Source organism: Oncorhynchus mykiss, unplaced genomic scaffold, assembly GCF_013265735.2.
Source record: "Oncorhynchus mykiss isolate Arlee unplaced genomic scaffold, USDA_OmykA_1.1 un_scaffold_164, whole genome shotgun sequence".
Taxonomy (NCBI): domain Eukaryota; kingdom Metazoa; phylum Chordata; class Actinopteri; order Salmoniformes; family Salmonidae; genus Oncorhynchus; species Oncorhynchus mykiss.
In genome coordinates, this window is record NW_023493668.1 from 20,367 (window position 1) to 39,091 (window position 18,725).

At 54.8% G+C, this 18,725-nt stretch overlaps 1 protein-coding gene across 1 annotated transcript; it reads left to right on the top strand.

Annotated features, from left to right (window-relative positions):
- Nucleotides 1–11,132: 11,132 nt before the first annotated feature.
- On the top strand, nucleotides 11,133–18,338 carry LOC110512950 (serine/threonine-protein kinase 24; the record flags this gene model as incomplete). The annotated part of the gene is made up of 6 exons (XM_036972500.1): nucleotides 11,133–11,350; nucleotides 11,933–12,118; nucleotides 13,409–13,560; nucleotides 14,116–14,290; nucleotides 16,100–16,236; nucleotides 18,203–18,338. Coding segments are annotated over 6 exons (908 nt in total), but the record flags the coding sequence as incomplete, so codon positions are not given.
- Between the last annotated feature and the right edge of the window lie 387 nt (nucleotides 18,339–18,725).

Here is an 18,725-nt window from a genome sequence, read left to right on the forward strand (position 1 = left end):
TTTGAGTCCTTTTCGGGCTTACCCCCTAGTTCCATTCTGGGTTTGAGTCCTGGTCGGGCCTACCCCTAGTTCCATTCTGGGTTTGAGTCCTGGTCGGGCCATCCCCCTAGTTCCATTCTGGGTTTGAGTCCTGGTCGGGCCTACCCCCTAGTTCCATTCTGGGTTTGAGTCCTGGTCGGGCCTAGCCCCTGGTTCCTTTCTGGGTTTGAGTCCTGGTCGGGCATTCCCCCTAGTTCCATTCTGGGTTTGAGTCCTGGTCGGGCCTACCCCTTGGTTCCATTCTGGGTTTGAGTCCTTATCGGGCCTACCCCTTGGTTCCATTCTGGGTTTGAGTCCTGGTCAGGGCCTACCCCCTAGTTCCATTCTGGGTTTGAGTCCTGGTCGGGCCTAGCCCCTAGTTCCATTCTGGGTTTGAGTCCTGGTCCGGCCTACCCCTTTGTTCCATTCTGGGTTTGAGTCCTGGTCGGGCCTAGCCCGTTTCCTTTCTGGGTTTGAGTCCTGGTCGGGCATTCCCCCTAGTTCCATTCTGGGTTTGAGTTCTGGTCGGGCATTCCCCCTAGTTCCATTCTGGGTTTGAGTCCTGGTCGGGCCTACCCCTTGGTTCCATTCTGGGTTTGATTCCTGGTCGGGCCTTCCCCCTAGTTCCATTCTGGGTTTGAGTCCTGGTCGGGCCTACCCCTTGGTTCCATTCTGGGTTTGAGTCCTGTTCAGGCCTACCCCCTAGTTCCATTCTGGGTTTGAGTCCTGGTCGGGCCTAGCCCCTAGTTCCATTCTGGGTTTGAGTCCTGGTCGGGCCTACCCCCTAGTTCCATTCTGGGTTTGAGTCCTGGTCGGGCCTACCCCTTGGTTCCATTCTGGGTTTTAGTCTTGGTCGGGCCTACCCCTAGTTCCATTCTGGGTTTGAGTCCTGGTCGGGCCATCCCCCTAGTTCCATTCTGGGTTTGAGTCCTGGTCGGGCCTACCCCCTAGTTCCATTCTGGGTTTGAGTCCTGGTCGGGCCTACCCCTTGGTTCCATTCTGGGTTTGAGTCCTGGTCGGGCCATCCCCCTAGTTCCATTCTGGGTTTGAGTCCTGGTCGGGCCTACCCCTTGGTTCCATTCTGGGTTTGAGTCTTGGTCGGACCTACCCCTAGTTCCATTCTGGGTTTGAGTCCTGGTCGGGCCATCCCCCTAGTTCCATTCTGGGTTTGAGTCCTGGTCGGGCCTACTCCCTGGTTCCATTCTGGGTTTGAGTCCTGGTCCGGCCTACCCCTTTGTTCCATTCTGGGTTTGAGTCCTGGTCGGTCCTAGCCCCTGTTTCCTTTCTGGGTTTGAGTCCTGGTCGGGCATTCCCCCTAGTTCCATTCTGGGTTTGAGTTCTGGTTGGGCATTCCCCCTAGTTCCATTCTGGGTTTGAGTCCTGGTCGGGCCTACCCCTTGGTTCCATTCTGGGTTTGATTCCTGGTCGGGCCTTCCCCCTAGTTCCATTCTGGGTTTGAGTCCTGGTCGGGCCTACCCCTTGGTTCCATTCTGGGTTTGAGTCCTGTTCGGGCCTACCCCTTGGTTCCATTCTGGGTTTGAGTCCTTTTCGGGCTTACCCCCTAGTTCCATTCTGGGTTTGAGTCCTGGTCGGGCCTACCCCTTGGTTCCATTCTGGGTTTGAGTCCTGTTCGGGCCTACCCCTTGGTTCCATTCTGGGTTTGAGTCCTTTTCGGGCTTACCCCCTAGTTCCATTCTGGGTTTGAGTCCTGGTCGGGCCTAGCCCCTAGTTCCATTCTGGGTTTGAGTCCTGGTCGGGCCTACCCCCTAGTTCCATTCTGGGTTTGAGTCCTTTTCGGGCCTACCCCCTAGTTCCATTCTGGGTTTGAGTCCTGGTCGGGCCTACCCCTTGGTTCCATTCTGGGTTTGAGTCCTGTTCGGGCCTACCCCTTGGTTCCATTCTGGGTTTGAGTCCTTTTCGGGCTTACCCCCTAGTTCCATTCTGGGTTTGAGTCCTGGTCGGGCCTAGCCCCTAGTTCCATTCTGGGTTTGAGTCCTGGTCGGGCCTACCCCTAGTTCCATTCTGGGTTTGAGTCCTGGTCGGGCCTACCCCCTAGTTCCTATTCTGGGTTTGAGTCCTGGTCGGGCCTACCCCCTAGTTCCATTCTGGGTTTGAGTCCTGGTCGGGCCTACCCCTTGGTTCCATTCTGGGTTTGAGTCCTGGTCGGGCCATCCCCCTAGTTCCATTCTGGGTTTGAGTCCTGGTCGGGCCTACCCCTTGGTTCCATTCTGGGTTTGAGTCCTGTTCGGGCCTACCCCTTGGTTCCATTCTGGGTTTGAGTCCTTTTCGGGCTTACCCCCTAGTTCCATTCTGGGTTTGAGTCCTGGTCGGGCCTAGCCCCTAGTTCCATTCTGGGTTTGAGTCCTGGTCGGACCTACCCCCTAGTTCCATTCTGGGTTTGAGTCCTGGTCGGGCCTACCCCCTAGTTCCATTCTGGGTTTGAGTCCTGGTCGGGCCTACCCCTTGGTTCCATTCTGGGTTTGAGTCCTGGTCGGGCCATCCCCCTAGTTCCATTCTGGGTTTGAGTCCTGGTCGGGCCTACTCCCTGGTTCCATTCTGGGTTTGAGTCCTGGTCCGGCCTACCCCTTTGTTCCATTCTGGGTTTGAGTCCTGGTCGGGCCTAGCCCCTGGTTCCTTTCTGGGTTTGAGTCCTGGTCGGGCATTCCCCCTAGTTCCATTCTGGGTTTGAGTTCTGGTCGGGCATTCCCCCTAGTTCCATTCTGGGTTTGAGTCCTGGTCGGGCCTACCCCTTGGTTCCATTCTGGGTTTGAGTCCTGTTCGGGCCTACCCCCTAGTTCCATTCTGGGTTTGAGTCATGGTCGGGCCATCCCCCTAGTTCCATTCTGGGTTTTAGTCCTGGTCGGGTCTTCCCCCTAGTTCCATTCTGTGTTTGAGTCCTGGTCTGGCCTAGCCCCTAGTTCCATTCTGGGTTTGAGTCCTGGTCGGGCCTACCCCTAGTTCCATTCTGGGTTTGAGTCCTGGTCGGGCCTACCCCTTGGTTCCATTCTGGGTTTTAGTCTTTTTCGGGCCTACCCCTTGTTCCATTCTGGGTTTGAGTCCTGGTCGGGCCATCCCCCTAGTTCCATTCTGGGTTTGAGTCCTGGTCGGGCCTACCCCTAGTTTCATTCTGGGTTTGAGTCCTGGTCGGGCCTACCCCTTGGTTCCATTCTGGGTTTGAGTCCTGGTGGGGCTTACCCCCTACTTCCATTCTGGGTTTGAGTCCTGGTCGGGCCTAGCCCCTGGTTCCTTTCTGGGTTTGAGTCCTGGTCGGGCATTCCCCCTAGTTCCATTCTGGGTTTGAGTTCTGGTCGGGCATTCCCCCTAGTTCCATTCTGGGTTTGAGTCCTGGTCGGGCCTACCCCTTGGTTCCATTCTGGGTTTGAGTCCTGTTCGGGCCTACCCCCTAGTTCCATTCTGGGTTTGAGTCATGGTCGGGCCATCCCCCTAGTTCCATTCTGGGTTTTAGTCCTGGTCGGGTCTTCCCCCTAGTTCCATTCTGTGTTTGAGTCCTGGTCTGGCCTAGCCCCTAGTTCCATTCTGGGTTTGAGTCCTGGTCGGGCCTACCCCTAGTTCCATTCTGGGTTTGAGTCCTGGTCGGGCCTACCCCTTGGTTCCATTCTGGGTTTTAGTCTTGTTCGGGCCTACCCCTTGTTCCATTCTGGGTTTGAGTCCTGGTCGGGCCATCCCCCTAGTTCCATTCTGGGTTTGAGTCCTGGTCGGGCCTACCCCTAGTTTCATTCTGGGTTTGAGTCCTGGTCGGGCCTACCCCTTGGTTCCATTCTGGGTTTGAGTCCTGGTGGGGCTTACCCCCTACTTCCATTCTGGGTTTGAGTCCTGGTCGGGCCTTCCCCCTGGTTCCATTCTGGGTTTGAGTCCTGGTCGGGCCTTCCCCCTAGTTCCATTCTGGGTTTGAGTCCTGGTCGGGCCTTCCCCCTAGTTCCATTCTGGGTTTGAGTCCTGGTCGGGCCAAGCCCCTAGTTCCATTCTGGGTTTGAGTCCTGTTCGGGCCTAGCCCCTAGTTCCTATTCTGGGTTTGAGTCCTGGTCGGGCCTTCCCCCTAGTTCCAATCTGGGTTTGAGTCCTGGTCGGGCATTCCCCCTAGTTCCATTCTGGGTTTGAGTCCTGGTCGGGCCTACCCCTTGGTTCCATTCTGGGTTTGAGTCCTGGTCGGGCCATCCCCCTAGTTCCATTCTGGGTTTGAGTCCTGGTCGGGCCTACCCCCTAGTTCCATTCTGGGTTTTAGTCCTGGTCGGGCCTACCCCTTGGTTCCATTCTGGGTTTGAGTCCTGGTCGGGCCATCCCCCTAGTTCCATTCTGGGTTTGAGTCCTGGTCGGGCCTACTCCCTGGTTCCATTCTGGGTTTGAGTCCTGGTCCGGCCTACCCCTTTGTTCCATTCTGGGTTTGAGTCCTGGTCGGGGCCTAGCCCCTGGTTCCTTTCTGGGTTTGAGTCCTGGTCGGGCATTCCCCCTAGTTCCATTCTGGGTTTGAGTTCTGGTCGGGCATTCCCCCTAGTTCCATTCTGGGTTTGAGTCCTGGTCGGGCCTACCCCTTGGTTCCATTCTGGGTTTGAGTCCTGTTCGGGCCTACCCCCTAGTTCCATTCTGGGTTTGAGTCATGGTCGGGCCTATCCCCTAGTTCCATTCTGGGTTTGAGTCCTGGTCGGGCCTACCCCTAGTTCCATTCTGGGTTTGAGTCCTGGTCGGGCCTAGCCCCTAGTTCCATTCTGGGTTTGAGTCCTGGTCGGGCCTACCCCCTAGTTCCATTCTGGGTTTGAGTCCTGGTCGGGCCTACCCCTTGGTTCCATTCTGGGTTTGAGTCCTGGTCGGGCCTACCCCTAGTTCCATTCTGGGTTTGAGTCCTGGTCGGGCCATCCCCCTAGTTCCATTCTGGGTTTGAGTCCTGGTCGGGCCTACCCCTAGTTCCATTCTGGGTTTGAGTCCTGGTCGGGCCTAGCCCCTAGTTCCATTCTGGGTTTGAGTCCTGGTCGGGCCTACCCCTAGTTCCATTCTGGGTTTGAGTCCTGGTCGGGCCTACCCCTTGGTTCCATTCTGGGTTTGAGTCTTGGTCGGGCCTACCCCTTGTTCCATTCTGGGTTTGAGTCCTGGTCGGGCCATCCCCCTAGTTCCATTCTGGGTTTGAGTCCTGGTCGGGCCTACCCCTAGTTCCATTCTGGGTTTGAGTCCTGGTCGGGCCTACCCCTTGGTTCCATTCTGGGTTTGAGTCCTGGTCGGGCCTACCCCTAGTTCCATTCTGGGTTTGAGTCCTGGTCGGGCCATCCCCCTGGTTCCATTCTGGGTTTGAGTCCTGGTCGGGCCTATCCCCCTAGTTCCATTCTGGGTTTGAGTCCTGGTCGGGCCTACCCCTTGGTTCCATTCTGGGTTTGAGTCCTGGTCGGGCCTACCCCTAGTTCCATTCTGGGTTTGAGTCCTGGTCGGGCCTTCCCCCTAGTTCCATTCTGGGTTTGAGTCCTGGTCGGGCCTACCCCTAGTTCCATTCTGGGTTTGAGTCCTGGTCGGGCCTACCCCTTGGTTCCATTCTGGGTTTGAGTCCTGGTCGGGCCTACCCCTAGTTCCATTCTGGGTTTGAGTCCTGGTCGGGCCTACCCCTGGTTCCATTCTGGGTTTGAGTCCTGGTCGGGCCTTCCCCCTAGTTCCATTCTGGGTTTGAGTCCTGGTCGGGCCTAGCCCCTAGTTCCATTCTGGGTTTGAGTCCTGTTCGGGCCTAGCCCCTAGTTCCATTCTGGGTTTGAGTCCTGGTCGGGCTTCCCCCTAGTTCCATTCTGGGTTTGAGTCCTGGTCGGGCATTCCCCCTAGTTCCATTCTGGGTTTGAGTCCTGGTCGGGCCTAGCCCCTAGTTCCATTCTGGGTTTGAGTCCTGGTCGGGCCTACCCCCTAGTTCCATTCTGGGTTTGAGTCCTGGTCGGGCCTACCCCTTGGTTCCATTCTGGGTTTGAGTCCTGGTCGGGCCATCCCCCTAGTTCCATTCTGGGTTTGAGTCCTGGTCGGGCCTACCCCTTGGTTCCATTCTGGGTTTTAGTCTTGGTCGGGCCTACCCCTTGTTCCATTCTGGGTTTGAGTCCTGGTCGGGCCATCCCCCTAGTTCCATTCTGGGTTTGAGTCCTGGTCGGGCCTACTCCCTGGTTCCATTCTGGGTTTGAGTCCTGGTCCGGCCTACCCCTTTGTTCCATTCTGGGTTTGAGTCCTGGTCGGGCCTAGCCCCTAGTTCCATTCTGGGTTTGAGTCCTGGTCGGGCATTCCCCCTAGTTCCATTCTGGGTTTGAGTTCTGGTCGGGCATTCCCCCTAGTTCCATTCTGGGTTTGAGTCCTGGTCGGGCCTACCCCTTGGTTCCATTCTGGGTTTGAGTCCTGGTCGGGCCTTCCCCCTAGTTCCATTCTGGGTTTGAGTCCTGGTCGGGCCTACCCCCTAGTTCCATTCTGGGTTTGAGTCCTGGTCGGGCCTACCCCTAGTTCCATTCTGGGTTTGAGTCCTGGTCGGGCCTACCCCCTAGTTCCATTCTGGGTTTGAGTCCTGGTCGGGCCTACCCCCTAGTTCCATTCTGGGTTTGAGTCCTGGTCGGGCCTACCCCTAGTTCCATTCTGGGTTTGAGTCCTGGTCGGGCCTACCCTCTAGTTCCATTCTGGGTTTGAGTCCTGGTCGGGCCATCCCCCTAGTTCCATTCTGGGTTTGAGTCCTGGTCGGCCTACCCCTAGTTCCATTCTGGGTTTGAGTCCTGGTCGGGCCTACCCCTTGGTTCCATTCTGGGTTTGAGTCCTGGTCGGGCCTTACCCCCTAGTTCCATTCTGGGTTTGAGTCCTGGTCGGGCCTTCCCCCTGGTTCCATTCTGGGTTTGAGTCCTGGTCGGGCCTACCCCTTGGTTCCATTCTGGGTTTGAGTCCTGGTCGGGCCTACCTCCTAGTTCCATTCTGGGTTTGAGTCCTGGTCGGGCCTTCCCCCTAGTTCCATTCTGGGTTTGAGTCCTGGTCGGGCCTAGCCCCTAGTTCCATTCTGGGTTTGAGTCCTGGTCGGGCCTAGCCCCTAGTTCCATTCTGGGTTTGAGTCCTGGTCGGGCCTCCCCCTAGTTCCATTCTGGGTTTGAGTCCTGGTCGGGCATTCCCCCTAGTTCCATTCTGGGTTTGAGTCCTGGTCGGGCCTACCCCTTGGTTCCATTCTGGGTTTGAGTCCTGGTCGGGCCATCCCCCTAGTTCCATTCTGGGTTTGAGTCCTGGTCGGGCCTACCCCCTAGTTCCATTCTGGGTTTGAGTCCTGGTCGGGCCTACCCCTTGGTTCCATTCTGGGTTTGAGTCCTGGTCGGGCCATCCCCCTAGTTCCATTCTGGGTTTGAGTCCTGGTCGGGCCTACTCCCTGGTTCCATTCTGGGTTTGAGTCCTGGTCCGGCCTACCCCTTTGTTCCATTCTGGGTTTGAGTCCTGGTCGGGGCCTAGCCCCTGGTTCCTTTCTGGGTTTGAGTCCTGGTCGGGCATTCCCCCTAGTTCCATTCTGGGTTTGAGTTCTGGTCGGGCATTCCCCCTAGTTCCATTCTGGGTTTGAGTCCTGGTCGGGCCTACCCCTTGGTTCCATTCTGGGTTTGAGTCCTGGTCGGGCCTACCCCCTAGTTCCATTCTGGGTTTGAGTCATGGTCGGGCCATCCCCCTAGTTCCATTCTGGGTTTTAGTCCTGGTCGGGTCTTCCCCCTAGTTCCATTCTGGGTTTGAGTCCTGGTCGGGCCTAGCCCCTAGTTCCATTCTGGGTTTGAGTCCTGGTCGGGCCTACCCCCTAGTTCCATTCTGGGTTTGAGTCCTGGTCGGGCCTACCCCTTGGTTCCATTCTGGGTTTGAGTCCTGTTCGGGCCTACCCCTAGTTCCATTCTGGGTTTGAGTCATGGTCGGGCCATCCCCCTAGTTCCATTCTGGGTTTTAGTCCTGGTCGGGTCTTCCCCCTAGTTCCATTCTGGGTTTGAGTCCTGGTCGGGCCTAGCCCCTAGTTCCATTCTGGGTTTGAGTCCTGGTCGGGCCTACCCCTAGTTCCATTCTGGGTTTGAGTCCTGGTCGGGCCTACCCCTTGGTTCCATTCTGGGTTTTAGTCTTGTCGGGCCTACCCCTTGTTCCATTCTGGGTTTGAGTCCTGGTCGGGCCTACCCCTTGGTTCCATTCTGGGTTTGAGTCCTTGGTCGGGCCTACCCCTTGTTCCATTCTGGGTTTGAGTCCTGGTCGGGCCATCCCCCTAGTTCCATTCTGGGTTTGAGTCCTGGTCGGGCCTACCCCTAGTTCCATTCTGGGTTTGAGTCCTGGTCGGGCCTACCCCTTGGTTCCATTCTGGGTTTGAGTCCTGGTCGGGCCTTACTCCCCTAGCTTCCATTCTGGGTTTGAGTCCTGGTCGGGCCTATCCCCTGGTTCCATTCTGGGTTTGAGTCCTGGTCGGGCCTTCCCCCTAGTTCCATTCTGGGTTTGAGTCCTGGTCGGGCCTACCCCTTGGTTCCATTCTGGGTTTGAGTCCTGGTCGGTCCTACCTCCTAGTTCCATTCTGGGTTTGAGTCCTGGTCGGGCCTTCCCCCTAGTTCCATTCTGGGTTTGAGTCCTGGTCGGGCCTACCCCTAGTTCCATTCTGGGTTTGAGTCCTGGTCGGGCCTACCCCTTGGTTCCATTCTGGGTTTGAGTCCTGGTCGGGCCTTACCCCCTAGTTCCATTCTGGGTTTGAGTCCTGGTCGGGCCTACCCCTGGTTCCATTCTGGGTTTGAGTCCTGGTCGGGCCTACCCCCTAGTTCCATTCTGGGTTTGAGTCCTGGTCGGGCCTAGCCCCTAGTTCCATTCTGGGTTTGAGTCCTGGTCGGGCCTAGCCCCTAGTTCCATTCTGGGTTTGAGTCCTGGTCGGGCTTCCCCCTAGTTCCATTCTGGGTTTGAGTCCTGGTCGGGCATTCCCCCTAGTTCCATTCTGGGTTTGAGTCCTGGTCGGGCCTAGCCCCTAGTTCCATTCTGGGTTTGAGTCCTGGTCGGGCCTACCCCCTAGTTCCATTCTGGGTTTGAGTCCTGGTCGGGCCTACCCCTTGGTTCCATTCTGGGTTTGAGTCCTGGTCGGGCCATCCCCCTAGTTCCATTCTGGGTTTGAGTCCTGGTCGGGCCTACCCCTTGGTTCCATTCTGGGTTTTAGTCTTGGTCGGGCCTACCCCTTGTTCCATTCTGGGTTTGAGTCCTGGTCGGGCCATCCCCCTAGTTCCATTCTGGGTTTGAGTCCTGGTCGGGCCTACTCCCTGGTTCCATTCTGGGTTTGAGTCCTGGTCCGGCCTACCCCTTTGTTCCATTCTGGGTTTGAGTCCTGGTCGGGCCTAGCCCCTAGTTCCTTTCTGGGTTTGAGTCCTGGTCGGGCATTCCCCCTAGTTCCATTCTGGGTTTGAGTTCTGGTCGGGCATTCCCCCTAGTTCCATTCTGGGTTTGAGTCCTGGTCGGGCCTACCCCTTGGTTCCATTCTGGGTTTGAGTCCTGGTCGGGCCTTCCCCCTAGTTCCATTCTGGGTTTGAGTCCTGGTCGGTCCTACCCCCTAGTTCCATTCTGGGTTTGAGTCCTGGTCGGGCCTTCCCCCTAGTTCCATTCTGGGTTTGAGTCCTGGTCGGTCCTACCCCCTAGTTCCATTCTGGGTTTGAGTCCTGGTCGGTCCTACCCCTAGTTCCATTCTGGGTTTGAGTCCTGGTCGGTCCTACCCCCTAGTTCCATTCTGGGTTTGAGTCCTGGTCGGGCCTTACCCTCTAGTTCCATTCTGGGTTTGAGTCCTGGTCGGGCCATCCCCCTAGTTCCATTCTGGGTTTGAGTCCTGGTCGGCGCCTACCCCTAGTTCCATTCTGGGTTTGAGTCCTGGTCGGGCCTACCCCTTGGTTCCATTCTGGGTTTGAGTCCTGGTCGGGCCTTACCCCTACTTCCATTCTGGGTTTGAGTCCTGGTCGGGCCTTCCCCCTGGTTCCATTCTGGGTTTGAGTCCTGGTCGGGCCTTCCCCCTAGTTCCATTCTGAGTTTGAGTCCTGGTCGGGCCTTCCCCTTGGTTCCATTCTGGGTTTGAGTCCTGGTCGGTCCTACCTCCTAGTTCCATTCTGGGTTTGAGTCCTGGTCTGGCCTTCCCCCTAGTTCCATTCTGGGTTTGAGTCCTGGTCGGTCCTAGCCCCTAGTTCCATTCTGGGTTTGAGTCCTGTTCGGGCCTAGCCCCTAGTTCCTATTCTGGGTTTGAGTCCTGGTCGGGCCTTCCCCCTAGTTCCAATTCTGGGTTTGAGTCCTGGTCGGGCATTCCCCTCTACTTCCATTCTGGGTTTGAGTCCTGGTCGGGCCTAGCCCCTAGTTCCATTCTGGGTTTGAGTCCTTGTCGGGCCTACTCCCTAGTTCCATTCTGGGTTTGAGTCCTGGTCGGGCCTACCCCTTGGTTCCATTCTGGGTTTGAGTCCTGGTCGGGCCATCCCCCTAGTTCCATTCTGGGTTTGAGTCCTGGTCGGGCCTACCCCTTGGTTCCATTCTGGGTTTTAGTCTTGGTCGGGCCTACCCCTTGTTCCATTCTGGGTTTGAGTCCTGGTCGGGCCATCCCCCTAGTTCCATTCTGGGTTTGAGTCCTGGTCGGGCCTACTCCCTGGTTCCATTCTGGGTTTGAGTCCTGGTCGGGCCTACTCCCTGGTTCCATTCTGGGTTTGAGTCCTGGTCCGGCCTACCCCTTTGTTCCATTCTGGGTTTGAGTCCTGGTCGGGCCTTCCCCCTAGTTCCATTCTGGGTTTGAGTCCTGGTCGGGCATTCCCCCTAGTTCCATTCTGGGTTTGAGTTTTGGTCGGGCATTCCCCCTAGTTCCATTCTGGGTTTGAGTCCTGGTCGGGCCTACCCCTTGGTTCCATTCTGGGTTTGAGTCCTGGTCGGGCCTTCCCCCTAGTTCCATTCTGGGTTTGAGTCCTGGTCGGTCCTACCCCCTAGTTCCATTCTGGATTTGAGTCCTGGTCGGGCCTTCCCCCTAGTTCCATTCTGGGTTTGAGTCCTGGTCGGTCCTACCCCCTAGTTCCATTCTGGGTTTGAGTCCTGGTCGGTCCTACCCCCTAGTTCCATTCTGGGTTTGAGTCCTGGTCGGTCCTACCCCCTAGTTCCATTCTGGGTTTGAGTCCTGTTCGGTCCTACCCCTGGCTTCATTGTGATCCAAACTGCTCTCATCTCTCCCTCAGCTGCCAACGTCCTGCTGTCGGAGCGTGGGGAGGTGAAGCTGGCAGACTTTGGGGTGGCAGGACAGCTAACAGACACCCAGCTCAAACGCAGCACCTTCGTTGGCACGCCCTTCTGGATGGCTCCAGAGGTCATCAAGCAGTCAGCCTATGACTGTAAGGTGAGAGGTCGAAGGTTACAGTCAGCCTACAACTCTATGGTGAGAGGTCAGAGATTTGTCAGCCTACGACTCTATGGTGAGAGGTCCGAGGTTAGACAGCCTACTACTCTATGGTGAGAGGTCAGAGGTTAGTCAGCCTACGACTCTATGGTGAGAGGTCAGAGGTTAGTCAGCCTACGACTCTATGGTGAGAGGTCAGAGATTAGTCAGCCTACGACTCTATGGTGAGAGGTCGGAGATTAGTCAGCCTACGACTATGGTGAGAGGTCAGAGATTAGTCAGCCTACGACTCTATGGTGAGGGGTCAGAGATTAGTCAGCCTACGACTCTATGGTGAGAGGTCAGAGGTTAGTCAGCCTACGACTCAGGGGTCATACAGGAAGTTCTGTTTATAATGACAACAAAGACGTTATCCCAAATGTCACACAAGGTCTACCTCTAAATTTGCACCCTATTCCCTATATAGTACACTAGCCCATAGGACTCGGGTCAAAAGTCATGACTTTTATATAAACAGTAGGCTGTCATTTTGGATGGTCCGAAGGTGAAAACATCTCTCTCCCTGTCCCCTCTGTGTTGCAGGCAGACATCTGGTCTCTGGGTATAACATGTATAGAGCTGGCTAAAGGAGAACCCCCACACTCTGAGCTACACCCGATGAAAGTGCTGTTCCTTATCCCAAAGAACACCCCTCCTACCCTGGAGGGGAACTACAGCAAGCCCCTCAAGGAGTTTGTGGAGGCCTGCCTAAACAAGGAGCCAAGCTTCGTAAGTGTTCCTTTAGTTAGGCTTCAGAAGTGTTCACTTTCAAACCCCGAACCTAACTGGTCTCAACTGGTTTCAACTGGTTTTACTTCCCTTTGAAGTGTTCTGTTAGGAAACACGTTTAAACCCCGAACCTAACTGGTTTCAACTGGTTTCAACTGGTTTTACTTCCCTTTGAAGTGTTCTGTTAGGAAACACGTTTAAACCCCAAACCTAACTGGTTTCAACTGGTTTCAACTGGTTTTACTTCCCTTTGAAGTGTTCTGTTAGGAAACACGTTTAAACCCCAAACCTAACTGGTTTCAACTGGTTTTACTTCCCTTTGAAGTGTTCTGTTAGGAAACATGTTTAAACCCCAAACCTAACTGGTTTCAACTGGTTTCAACTGGTTTTACTTCCCTTTGAAGTGTTCTGTTAGGAAACATGTTTAAACCCCAAACCTAACTGGTTTCAACTGGTTTTACTTCCCTTTGAAGTGTTCTGTTAGGAAACACGTTTAAACCCCAAACCTAACTGGTTTCAACTGGTTTTACTTCCCTTTGAAGTGTTCTGTTAGGAAACATGTTTAAACCCCAAACCTAACTGGTTTCAACTGGTTTCAACTGGTTTTACTTCCCTTTGAAGTGTTCTGTTAGGAAACACGTTTAAACCCCAAACCTAACTGGTTTCAACTGGTTTTACTTCCCTTTGAAGTGTTCTGTTAGGAAACACGTTTAAACCCCAAACCTAACTGGTTTCAACTGGTTTCAACTGGTTTTACTTCCCTTTGAAGTGTTCTGTTAGGAAACACGTTTAAACCCCAAACCTAACTGGTTTCAACTGGTTTTACTTCCCTTTGAAGTGTTCTGTTAGGAAACATGTTTAAACCCCAAACCTAACTGGTTTCAACTGGTTTCAACTGGTTTTACTTCCCTTTGAAGTGTTCTGTTAGGAAACACGTTTAAACCCCAAACCTAACTGGTTTCAACTGGTTTTACTTCCCTTTGAAGTGTTCTGTTAGGAAACACGTTTAAACCCCAAACCTAACTGGTTTCAACTGGTTTCAACTGGTTTTACTTCCCTTTGAAGTGTTGCGTTGGGGCTTGAAGGTGTTTCCTACCTGCTTTCAACTGATTTTACTTCCATTCGCTGGCCTGGCAATATCAGAGAGCATTTGGAAGTAATTTGTGCATCTGTGCCTGCGTAGTTTTACCCTCTCTGTATCCAGTCCTGTCTCTCCACTCCTCACCTTGCTTAAACTTCCTTCTCATCCCTTCTGCTTTCCTCCTTCCCTTTCCCCCTCTCTCTCTGCAGAGGCCCACTGCCAAAGAGCTGTTGAAACACAAGCTGATTGTGCGTCACGCCAAGAAGACATCGTACCTGACAGAGCTGGTGGATAGATACAGGAGGTGGAAGGCTGAGCAGACCAGACAGCAGGCAGAGTCCAGCTCAGACGAGTCTGACTCGTAAGTCAGGATCAGACCTAGGCAGACCAGACAGCAGGCAGAGTCCAGCTCAGACGAGTCTGACTCGTAAGTCAGGATCAGACCAGACAGCAGGCAGAGTCCAGCTCAGACGAGTCTGACTCGTAAGTCAGGATCAGACCAGACAGCAGGCAGAGTCCAGCTCAGACGAGTCTGACTCGTAAGTCAGGATCAGACCAGACAGCAGGCAGAGTCCAGCTCAGAAGAGTCTGACTCGTAAGTCAGGATTAGACCTAGGCAGACCAGACAGCAGGCAGAGTCCAGCTCAGACGAGTCTGACTCGTAAGTCAGGATCAGACCTAGACTGCAGGCAGAGTCCAGCTCAGACGAGTCTGACTCGTAAGTCAGGATCAGACCTAGACTGCAGGCAGAGTCCAACTCAGATGAGTCTGACTCGTAAGTCAGGATCAGACCTAGATTGCATACTAAATGGAACCCTCTTCCCTTTGCAGTGCACTACTTTAACCAAGGCTATTGAGTCATGCTATCGTGCTGAGCCAATTAGAGTCCTGACTCTGGTCTATCTTGTCCAATCAGGGAGCAGGATGGGCAGGCGTCAGGCGGGAACAACTTTGGGAGTGATGACTGGATCTTCACCATCAGAGAGAAGGATCCTAAGAAACTGCAGAACGGGGGAGAGGGACAGGAAGTGGAGAGTGGAGGCATTTCAGGGAGGCTGTTTTCCACCATCATCTCTCCTTCTCTGGCCGAAGTAAGAAGCTCTCCCCTGTCATAGGGGAGCTCTCCCCTGTCACAGACAGACCAACCCAACCCCCGGCCATGTTCAGACAGACCAACCCAACCCCCGGCCATGGTCAGACAGACCAACCCAACCCCCGGCCATAGCGCAGACAGACCAACCCAACCCCCGGCCATGGTCAGACAGACCAACCCAACCCCCGGCCATGGTCAGACAGACCAACCCAACCCCCGGCCATGTTCAGACAGACCAACCCAACCCCCGGCCATGGTCAGACAGACCAACCCAACCCCCGGCCATAGCGCAGACAGACCAACCCAACCCCCGGCCATGGTCAGACAGACCAACCCAACCCCTGGCCATGATCAGACAGACCAACCCAACCCCCGGCCATGTTCAGACAGACCAACCCAACCCCCGGCCATGGTCAGACAGACCAACCCAACCCCCGGCCATGCGCAGGCAGACCAACCCAACCCCCGGCCATGGTCAGGCAGACCAACCCAACCCCCGGCCATGGTCAGACACACCAACCCAACCCCCGGCCATGGTCAGACAGACCAACCCAACCCCCAGCCTTCCCTTCTGTTCCCTTCTCTCTGTCCTCCCTCCTAACCCTGTTGTTCCCTTCTCTCTGTCTTCCCTCCTAACCCTGCTGTTCCCTTCTCTCTGTCCTCCCTCCTAACCCTGTTGTGTTCCCTTCTCTCTGTCCTCCCTCCTAACCCTGTTGTGTTCCCTTCTCTCTGTCCTCCCTCCTAACCCTGTTGTGTTCCCTTCTCTCTGTCCTCCCTCCTAACCCTGTTGTGTTCCCTTCTCTCTGTCCTCCCTCCTAACCCTGTTGTGTTCCCTTCTCTCTGTCCTCCCTCCTACCACTGTTGTGTTCCCTTCTCTCTGTCCTCCCTCCTAACCCTGTTGTGTTCCCTTCTCTCTGTCCTCCCTCCTAACCCTGTTGTGTTCCCTTCTCTCTGTCCTCCCTCCTAACCCTGTTGTGTTCCCTTCTCTCTGTCCTCCCTCCTAACCATGTTGTGTTCCCTTCTCTCTGTCCTCCCTCCTACCACTGTTGTGTTCCCTTCTCTCTGTCCTCCCTCCTAACCCTGTTGTGTTCCCTTCTCTCTGTCCTCCCTCCTAACCCTGTTGTGTTCCCTTCTCTCTGTCCTCCCTCCTAACCCTGTTGTGTTCCCTTCTCTCTGTCCTCCCTCCTAACCCTGTTGTGTTCCCTTCTCTCTGTCCTCCCTCCTAACCATGTTGTGTTCCCTTCTCTCTGTCCTCCCTCCTACCACTGTTGTGTTCCCTTCTCTCTGTCCTCCCTCCTAACCCTGTTGTGTTCCCTTCTCTCTGTCCTCCCTCCTAACCCTGTTGTGTTCCCTTCTCTCTGTCCTCCCTCCTAACCCTGTTGTGTTCCCTTCTCTCTGTCCTCCCTCCTAACCCTTTTGTTCCCTTCTCTCTGTCCTCCCTCCTAACCCTGTTGTGTTCCCTTCTCTCTGTCCTCCCTCCTAACCCTGTTGTGTTCCCTTCTCTCTGTCCTCCCTCCTAACCCTGTTGTGTTCCCTTCTCTCTGTCCTCCCTCCTACCACTGTTGTGTTCCCTTCTCTCTGTCCTCCCTCCTAACCCTGTTGTGTTCCCTTCTCTCTGTCCTCCCTCCTAACCCTGTTGTGTTCCCTTCTCTCTGTCCTCCCTCCTAACCCTGTTGTGTTCCCTTCTCTCTGTCCTCCCTCCTAACCCTTTTGTTCCCTTCTCTCTGTCCTCCCTCCTAACCCTGTTGTGTTCCCTTCTCTCTGTCCTCCCTCCTAACCCTGTTGTTCCCGTCTCTCTGTCCTCCAGTTGAAGCAGCGTCAGGAGGCAGTGAATGGGAACCCCATGGCTCTAGATGAACTGAGAGAAGCTATTCTCCTAGCTGAGGAGGCCTACCCTGGGATCTCTGACTCCCTGGTCACACAGCTGGTTAACAGACTGCAGAGGTGTGACTACTAGCCCCTATAACCCTAGTACCCTACCACTAACCCCTATACCCCTTGTACCCTACCACTAACCCCTATAACCCTAGTACCCTACCACTAACCCCTATACCCCTAGTACCCTACCACTAGCCCCTATAGCCTTAGTACCCTACCACAAACACCTATAACCTAGTACCCTACCACTAACCCCATAACCCTAGTACCCTACCACTAACCTAACCCTTGTACTCTACCACTAACCCCTATAACCCTAGTACCCTACCACTAGCCCCTATAGCCCTAGTACCCTACCACAAACACCTATAACCTAGTATCCTACCACTAACCCCTATAACCCTAGTACCCTACCACTAACCCCTATAACCCTAGTACCTTACCACAGACCCATATAACCCTAGTTCCCTACCACTAACCTAACCCTTGTACCCTACCACTAGCCCCTATACCCCTAGTACCCTACCACTAGCCTCTATAGCCCTAGTACCCTACCACTAACCCTAGTACCCTACCACTAGCCCCTATAGCCCTAGTACCCTACCGCTAACCCCTATAACCCTAGTACCCTACCACTAACCCCTATAGCCCTAGTACCCTACCACTAGCCCCTATAGCCCTAGTACCCTACCACTAACCCTAGTACCCTACCACTAGCCCCTATAGCCCTAGTACCCTACCACTAACCCCTATAACCCTAGTACCCTACCACTAACCCTAGTACCCTACCACTAGCCCATATAGCCCTAGTACCCTACCACTAACCCTAGTACCCAACCACTAGCCCCTATAGCCCTAGTACCCTACCACTAACCCCTATAACCCTCGTACCCTACCACTAACCCTAGTACCCTACCACTAACCCTAGTACCCTGCCACTAACCCTAGTACCCTCCACTAGCTCCTATAGCCCTAGTACCTTACCGCTAACCCTAGTACCCTACCGCTAACCCTAGTACCCTACCATTAGCCCCTATAGCCCTAGTACCCTACCGCTAACCCTAGTACCCTACCACTAGCCCCTATAGCCCTAGTACCCTACCACTAACCCTAGTACCCTACCGCTAACCCTAGTACCCTACCATTAGCCCCTATAGCCCTAGTACCCTACCGCTAACCCTAGTACCCTACCACTAGCCCCTATACCCCTAGTACCCTACCACTAGCCTCTATAGCCCTAGTACCCTACCACTAACCCTAGTACCCTACCACTAGCCCCTATAGCCCTAGTACCCTACCGCTAACCCCTATAACCCTAGTACCCTACCACTAACCCCTATAGCCCTAGTACCCTACCACTAGCCCCTATAGCCCTAGTACCCTACCACTAACCCTAGTACCCTACCACTAGCCCCTATAGCCCTAGTACCCTACCACTAAACCCTATAACCCTAGTACCCTACCACTAACCCTAGTACCCTACCACTAGCCCATATAGCCCTAGTACCCTACCACTAACCCTAGTACCCTACCACTAGCCCCTATAGCCCTAGTACTCTACCACTAACCCCTATAACCCTCGTACCCTACCACTAACCCTAGTACCCTACCACTAACCCTAGTACCCTGCCACTAACCCTAGTACCCTACCACTAGCTCCTATAGCCCTAGTACCTTACCGCTAACCCTAGTACCCTACCGCTAACCCTAGTACCCTACCATTAGCCCCTATAGCCCTAGTACCCTACCGCTAACCCTAGTACCCTACCACTAGCCCCTATAGCCCTAGTACCCTACCACTAACCCTAGTACCCTACCGCTAACCCTAGTACCCTACCATTAGCCCCTATAGCCCTAGTACCCTACCGCTAACCCTAGTACCCTACCACTAGCCCCTATAGCCCTAGTACCCTACCACTAACCCTAGTACCCTACCGCTAACCCTAGTACCCTACCACTAACCCCTATAGATACATCTAAACCCACACCTGTCCACTGTCCTAACCTCCATCTTCTCTCTCCTCTCTCTTAGATTTTCTTCAGGCAGGAAGTCTTCGTGCTCTTCTCCCTAGTGATTGGCTCTCTGCCCCAGCCCGCCTCTCCCAGGTCCCGCCCCCTGTCTGTGGTCCAGTCAGAGGTTAGAGGTCAGCCTGGATAACACCATAGGTCTCCGTCACACATTCCTGCTGGAGAACCCTGAACACACCCGACGCTTGGTGATCAACTCCAAGGCCTCTTTTAGTAACTTGATAAACCTGTGGAGATCAGAGGGGGCAGTAGAGCCCAGTCACTCTGTTAACACTGCTGGAGAATTAACCCAAGAGCAAGGAGACACTGCTTCTCAGAGGAGGACGCATCAGTATGGACCCAGTCTGACGGAACCAGAGGGAGACCCATCAGTATGGACCCAGTCTGTCTGGAACCAGAGGAGGACCCATCAGTATGGGCCCAGTCTGTCTGGAACCAGAGAAGGAGCCATCAGTATGGACCCAGTCTGTCTGGAACCAGAGGAGGACCCATCAGTATGGACCCAGTCTGTCTGGAACCAGAGGAGG